The sequence below is a fragment of the Miscanthus floridulus genome, chromosome 2 (assembly GCF_019320115.1).
Source record: "Miscanthus floridulus cultivar M001 chromosome 2, ASM1932011v1, whole genome shotgun sequence".
NCBI classification, from domain to species: domain Eukaryota; kingdom Viridiplantae; phylum Streptophyta; class Magnoliopsida; order Poales; family Poaceae; genus Miscanthus; species Miscanthus floridulus.
Window position 1 is genome coordinate 125,963,956 of NC_089581.1, and position 7,725 is coordinate 125,971,680.

The 7,725-nt window shown below is 42.8% G+C and overlaps 1 protein-coding gene across 1 annotated transcript; it reads left to right on the forward strand.

The window, feature by feature from the left end:
- Positions 1 to 1,227: 1,227 nt before the first annotated feature.
- LOC136539600 (uncharacterized) lies at positions 1,228 to 2,856 on the forward strand. The gene has a single exon (XM_066531560.1). The coding sequence runs from the start codon at positions 1,228 to 1,230 to the stop codon at positions 2,818 to 2,820; it is 1,593 nt and encodes a 530-aa protein (XP_066387657.1). The 3' UTR covers positions 2,821 to 2,856.
- Positions 2,857 to 7,725: the final 4,869 nt, after the last annotated feature.

Below are 7,725 nucleotides of genomic sequence, written 5' to 3' on the forward strand. Positions count from 1 at the left end.
TAATTATCACATCCCCTCTCTTGTATTTACATTTATAGTTTTGCTTTGCTCTTTAGTGTAGTTAGTCTTGAGAGCAAGCTTGTGTCGGGTCTAGTGGTTAGTGAGGCTATTTAGTTAGTCTTTGAGAGCTCACTAATTTAGTGTAGTGACATTGCGTTTGTGTGCTTAGAGATCATAGTCACTAGAATTGTGGTAGGTGGCTTGCATTTTTAGTAGGGTAGCGCAACACTAGTTTTGCCGTTTAATTGTCTAACATCTTGATTAAGTATTGTCGTAGAAATTTTTAATAAGCTTTTCACTCCCTCTAGCCATTAGGTCCTCTCAAGAGCATCAAGGTCATATTTAGGGATGAAACTGGGTCAAATACGAGTGAATATTATGAATGCTAAATATGAGTAGTCATAATTTTTTAGGGGGGTTCGGAGTCGAATACGGACTCATATTTTTTTATTTAGTCGAATACGGATAATATCATATTGATATCTCTGCCACTATCCTCAGAATTACAAACCGGCCTTTTTTAGCAACATTAAAAACCGGCTTATAAAGCCACCGGATCACTCACTCCACTTACACAGCCCACGACGACCTTAACCGAAGGTCTTAGCCCAACCAGCCCACTATCCTCAGCCACTAGTGCTAATGTTCCTGTGTTGTGTAACGTGTGCTTGTATTGCTTTCACAGGGACCGGACAGGGCATATTCTAACAGTTAGGATGTTTTGGTATACCTAACCTACGTCACTGGTGTCTCACGTCATGAGAGTTGCGCAAATATGGATCCAAGAGAGTGACCGATCAAGGAGGACCCATATTTGGAAGAAGAGAAAAAAAGTACAAAAGATAGAGTAGGCTACTTCCGTCTCCTGTCTCCGCCGGATCTTTCGTTGTTCTTCGTCAAAGTCCACATATTCTGACTCTGACACAGTTGTGGAGACCAACTGTTATTTAGCTACCGCCACTTTGTCTCGTAATCCTAATTCCTATCCTAATCTTGCACGGGAGTATTGTCGGTCAATACATACTCCTTCCCCTTCCTGTACGTCATGCCCACTTGATTTGCTTGGTGTTTCCTGTGAAATCTCCGCATACATATAGCAACAATTCTCCAGTCTTCAGTCTTCAGTCTTCAGATCATCCATGCAATCAGCCACTTCTCGAACATATATTACTACTAGTATACATTCTTACAATAGCTAGCTAGTTCAGTCCACCAAGCTCCAAACTCATGGCGGAGATCGTGAGGTCTGCAGTTGCCGAGGAGATAGCGAAGCAAATCGTCTCCGGCATCGTGGACAAGCTGGGACGGAAACCGAATGAGGAGGAGCAGCACCTGGAGCGGCTGGAGATGGCGCAAATCAAGCTGGAGGCCGCGCTGGAGACCTCCGACAAGTGGCGGATCAGCGACGCGTCTCTCCTCCGCTGGCGCAAGAAGCTGAAGCGCGCCGCTCAGGAGTGCGACGACACGCTGCGCCGGTGCAAGCAGCGCGCCGTGGCCGTGGACGACCAAGAGAAGCATCAGCGGGTGGCCGTGAGGCACTCGTGCTCGTCCTTGCCGACACGGCTCGCCCACGCCACCAAATCCTTCGTCTCCTCCATCCTCAGCGAACGCAACAGGACCGACGACGACGACGGGTACGGCTGGAGCGGCGGCAACGCCGTACGGAGATTCGAGTGGTTCGCGGACGGCGCCGCCGAGTTCCTGCGGTTCGTGGAGCTTGGCGGCACGCCGTGGCCGCGGTACACGTTCTTCGACCCTCTCATCGCGCGCCTGCTCGCTGGCAACGAGGCGAGGTACAGGCTCGTCCACGGAAGCCAGTACTACCTGTTCTGCGTGCGTCCCATCGTCCTGGAAGGCCGTGGCACGGAGGCGAAGCTCATCTTCTTCTACGAAGACGACGACGCGCCGGAGAAGAACCTGTGCATCGGCTCCATGCTGCGGCTTTCGGAGAGCACGGACGTTGTCGGGATCACGATCAAGTGCCTGCAGCTGCTGGTGACACCGCATTTCAAGTCCACGGCTGAAGCCGCGACCAGGGAGCTCGCTAACCTTCCGACGCAGGACTTCTCCTGGGTGCCCTACGGTGGCTCCACTCACAGAGAGCACTGGGACAGCATCCACAGAGACATGAGCCAGTGGTTCCGGCCGGACCCGCTGTGCTGCAACCACCACGAGCCCTGTCGTCCCTGTGAGAGCAATGCAGCAAGCACAGTGAGGCCATCGCATTCACAGGTGTCTCTGGAATCAGTCATCGAGGTGTACTGGCAGTGCCAGGTCCCACTGTCCGAGTACAACATGCTGCAGAGGAATGCAGTTGTTGAAGGTCCAACGACTTCTTCAGAAGACATGCCATACCTGAAGCTTGGTCTCCTGTTCACACCCCATGGCTCTTTAGGAGACTTGACGCCGAAAGCCGAGTCGTCGGCGCTGGAGGTGATCGACGGGGAGGAGCAGCGTGGTAGGCACACCAACCTTAGCCTGCGGCAGCTGGACGAGACCATGCTGCCGAAGGCGCTGCAATGTCTCTACCAGAAGACAGAGGCGATGGCGTACCAGATGCTCTGGAAATCCAAGCATGGCGCGGCGTACCTTCAAGTGAGGAAGACGACGCCACGGAGGAATTGGAAGGGAGATAACAAGAACAGAAGGTTGCTAATGCAGCGATATCATCAAGACCCAAAGCTGGAGAGATGGACACATGTTCTCACAAACTTTCTCAATTTGTGGGTTGCGCGCGTACCTGATGATAGGCTGCGCAGTTCAATGACCCAATGGTTGCAGAGGGCAAATGAGAAGCAATTGGCAGTTCTGCGTTGTTAAGTCCTGAACAAGTTTGCTGCACTGGGAAGTTCTGGTCTCAGAAAACAAGAAAGCATGAATGACTTTGCTTGCTTTTCTTATTTTTTATTTCTTTTGTGTTATTGTTCTCTCTGTTTTCTAATCAGCATGTTGTAATTGTAATAAGCTCTAGCAGTCTAGCTCTCATGCACTTCTATGTTCTGCAGAACTTTTTCCCCTTTGGAATAGCTTTTTCTTTATGTGAATTCCATCAGCAATTTCTGAACTTGTTCGGCGTCCTCGTATAGGTCCAGAGACTTTCAAATTGCATTTTACCTAGTCCAAGGTATTTAGATAAGTCCAAACGTGTCCAAATAAGCCCTGGGAAACTGTTTATTTGGGGTGCCACCACATCCCGAGATGGCGTGATTGTGAATGAAGACACACAATTATCTTCACTCACTGTGATGGCCTCATGTATGGTACTATGGTGTCAGGATGGTGTGATTTGTGAATGAACACAACACTCCACTTCATTCACAAACTACAAGTGAATGAACACAACACTCCACTTCATTCACAAATTACACCATCCTGACGTCCAATTGCCTCATGGATCATTTGCACATATTACTCCTAGAGCGAGTGGAGAACACAACGAATTCAACATCTACACGTGAATTTTTTTCTTATATATCTTTGTCTTAATTATTTTATACCGCTCAACATCCCTAAACAAAATCTTGGAATAAATACGTGGCGACAAAATTTGAGTGTTATAGCCCTCTAAAAATTTCTGAAGAGATTTAACTTTTCCCTTTCGTGATAATTCCTTTCGAATGCTACAAAATGTTATGTAGTGGTGCAGTTTGGTCTTAGCTTTTTCTTTGTTACGACAAGGATTTTTGTTTTTGCTAGATTTGGTTTATATTGCCTAGTAGTAAATATATATATATAGGCTTTTTTATTGCATCAGTTGTAAAATTGGGTCTGTTAGGCCTTTTTCTACTCAAATATTGCACATACTCTACAGCTATATATAAGCACCTTTGAAATGCTGAGCTGGCGGATCTTGATATTAATGAGATTACCATATTGCTATAACTATAACTGAGCATGTCTCCCTCCACGAATAATGTTGTTTCTTCCTAAAACAAATCCAAGAAAATATGATGACTAATGCCAAATCTATGAGTTGAAGTGGGTGGAACCAAACTAAGTAAGGGTCTGTTCGGTTAGCAGGGAATCACTCTTTGGAAAAAAAATACAGCTAGAACAACTAGCTTAATTTGTACTAATCAAGTAAACCTAGAATTGCTCCTGGCCTAGAATCAGCCCCTAAGGGTGTCTAGTACGGATTCACGTCCTTGTTGAAATGTTTCTAATCTAAGTTCTGTCATGATACGTTTCTACGATGAATTAGAATTACTCTGTGAGACCGTTTCTGGTAAGCAAAATTTTGATTAAAAATATGTTTTTTAATAAAAACTTATATAAGTGAAACTATGCTTCAAGCTAGACTTCTATCAAATAAGTGATTTATTTTAACTTGTTGTACTTAAAAAATATACATAAAAAATTACAGTTGTCGGGTGCAGAGGAGAGGTTCGAGCTCCTAGCCAGCGACGGAGAATCGTTTTGAGCTAGAATCGCTGCCTAGGAGAGGGTGGACGTTTTCTTGGGTTGTTGGCTGCTGGCGAAGCACGTTTTTCTCTCATTTCAGCCAAACACAGCAATGGACAGTAACAGTATCTCTCCTGGAGATGCTCTAATGAATCAAGAAAAAGAGCAGGATCAGGAAAAATGAATAAATATATATATTGCAGGAAAAATGATTCCAGATGTCTAAACCTATATAATGCAGAAGTTGTGAAAAACCATTGTCTGAAAGGAAATCGTTGATAACTTTGTCATAATCCTCCCTTAATAAAAGCAACTCCAGGGACTCTATAAATTCTACTCTCTAATTTTTAATTTAGAGAGCCATTCAACGAATATTCTATTTGTATATTTCTCATGTCTCCAACAAACTCTCCAATCTTTGTTCTCTATTCTTTAATAGTTTATCATAAATTTTCTTATATAAGAAAAATCATGAGAAAACTACCATATATTTCATTTAGAGAGCTTCTCCGAAAATGGAGAGCGAGAAGTGTGGTTTTAAAGAGCGAAAAAGATGGAGAATGATTTAATGAGTCTATTGGAGCTTTTTTTTTCTAAATTTCTAATAAAGAGCTATGTAGAGTCTATGGGAGATGCTATAATGCTTGTCAAACCGCATCTTTTATTTAGTGGTCCCCTCAAACTGTAACTTAATGTAAAGTTTAGGCTGGAGCAAATAATCTTTTTTTAGAGGAGGCTGGAGCAAATAATCTCATTCAGGCTAGAGAGATATTTGGAACAAAGCTATCCCTCGGCCCAACAAGGGTATAAGGCCGGGCGTGGGCTCAGTGGTTCGGCCCAGTTGGCTGCAAAGCAACAATACATTTTTCCCAGGAACAAAATGTTCTTTTCTTTCATATATAACCATAAATGGACTCCAAGTTTAGTTGGCCGTTTGGCACACAAGATAAAGTAAGAAAAAAACATCTTTTTTTTGTAAATACTCCCTCCATTTTATTTACATGTCGTATTAGGTTTGTCTTAAGTCAAACATTTATAATTTTAACCATCGATTTCATGGCATAAGATTTATATTTTTACATTCATTATGACTAGTACTTTCATAACATATAGTTTATAGGTTGTAAAACTATAAGAATTTTTTTTGAAATGGATGGTCAAAGATATTAATGTTTGACTTAGGCCCCAACCTAATGTGACACGTAAAAAAGAACGGATGGAGTAGTATCAATTTCGTTAAAATAATAAACTTGCAGAGACATATGTGTTTGAACCTATGCATACTACCACAGAATTAACGCACTCATAATGATAAAACTCTCTTTTTGCATGTTTTCTCAAGGGGACAACTATATTAATAAGTTGGCACAATACACTCCCTAATTACAATCTTTCCCTCCGCACTTAGTCGGTGTAATAAGTACTATGTACTGATTTTGTTGATTTGGCATGATAATATATAGTGATCTGATTTACATATTCATGTGTAGTACATCTTTCACCCCAAATTATAAGACGTTTTAACTTTTCTAGGGAATACCCGAGAAACTAAAAAAAAATGGAGTATATGCCATGCATCATCCCGGCTGCCTAAATGATTGTTGATTGGTCCCCTGCCTCTCATTACTGTGCTAGAAGCATTTGGTGAAGCCATCAGTGCCTGTTTAGTTCCCAAAATTTTACAAAATTTTTCAAGATTTCCCGTCACATCGAATCTTTGGACGCATGCATGAAGCATTAAATATAAATAAAAAATAAAACTAATTACACAGTTTAGACGAAATTCACAAGACGAATCTTTTAAGCCTAATTAGATTATGATTGAACACTAATTGCCAAATAACAATAAAAGTGCTACAGTACCATTTCTTAAAAAAAAATCGGCAACTAAACAAGGCCTCAGTAAATGGCCTGTTGGCCTGACATTAGCTGCGGTCTGCGGATCCATCAGGATCAAGGGAATCCAATCCAACCAGAGGCTTAACAAATTTGATGCAACTCTGCATAAATTAGAGCCGGTCCCCATGCACGCACGCATAAAACCGGAGACACCACCAGATCAACGTTGGCAGTACGTGCCAGGCTGCCAGAGCCAATCGTGTAACTGTTATAGGAACCACATACTCTGTAGTTTACACCAACCCCTTTTGTTTCTCTCCTGAATCCTGATGAGAACCTCAGTAGAATACAAACATGCATCAACACGAATCTCAAGTATCATTAGCTAAAGAAAGCTGAAGATGTTTGTTCGGCTGGTATTAAAGCCGGCTGATAAGCCGGTCTTGGCTGGTTTATTGTGAGAGAAAAATATTGTAGATTCTAGCTGATAAGCCGACTGAAAAGTTCAAGTGAACAGGCCGTGAAGATCAAGATCTACTACCTCTTCTCTATATACTGTATATATGAAACAAAGGAGCATAAAAAGAGCAACCGCATCAAAGGGAATGGATCGGTCAGATCTTCGTACCCGACAGTAATATATGAAAGTCGCAAAGCCATGATAATTAATTGTGAGATGGCCACTTGCCATGATGAGATTTGGATCTGATTCAGCAGGAGGAGTTACTTATTAAGTGAGCAAATGTTTTCGTCCCCATGGAAAACTAGGCATGTTGATGTACTACATACCTTTTGATGCATTCAGAGTTCATATATATGCTGTGTGTTGTTTGGCTACACTAAGCAATAGGATTCAGAATCCCAAGCAGTGACATCCAGGTGAGGCATTTGCGGATCCATTACCCTGTTCGTTTGATCGTATCAGTCATGCTTATCAGCCATGATGATACAGTGTTTCTCTCTCTCAGCAAAACAGCATCAGCCGCAAGCGAACAGGGTGGAGGGTGGAACATGTAATGGGAGCTTGTGGTTGTGAGTACTTTTTTTTGTGTCTGACAGATGAACTAATGAAAAATGGCTGCATCGTACTAGGAGACTAGGAGTATGCATGTACGTTTTCTCATTGGACGCAATGATGTGCATAGGATCGAGCACATATGTTCCCCTTTCCCTTTTTTCGGGGGAAGCAATTAAAAGTATACAAGATGTGAAAGAGGTAAAGCGAGCGATCGATTTGAAACGATGCACGAGGGTATCAAAAGGAGAACACCAACTTGAGGTAGACGGATAAAGAGGACAGCTCCAAGATTAGAATACCACTAGGGCGTGGTGATGCATTTCAGCCGGGGCCTCTGTCAAGATTTTAATCACTAGATTAGCGAGATGTCTAATACAGTGTGTCTTGCAGGGGACGATATACTTGCACACTGCAACTCGGCTCATATCGGATTACGTTGCTTCCTATGATATGATCTTTTTCAGTTT

Excerpts from the sequence above, each read along its gene's own strand:
- LOC136539600 (XM_066531560.1), top strand. The coding sequence starts at position 1,228 with ATGGCGGAGATCGTGAGGTCTGCAGTTGCCGAGGAGATAGCGAAGCAA.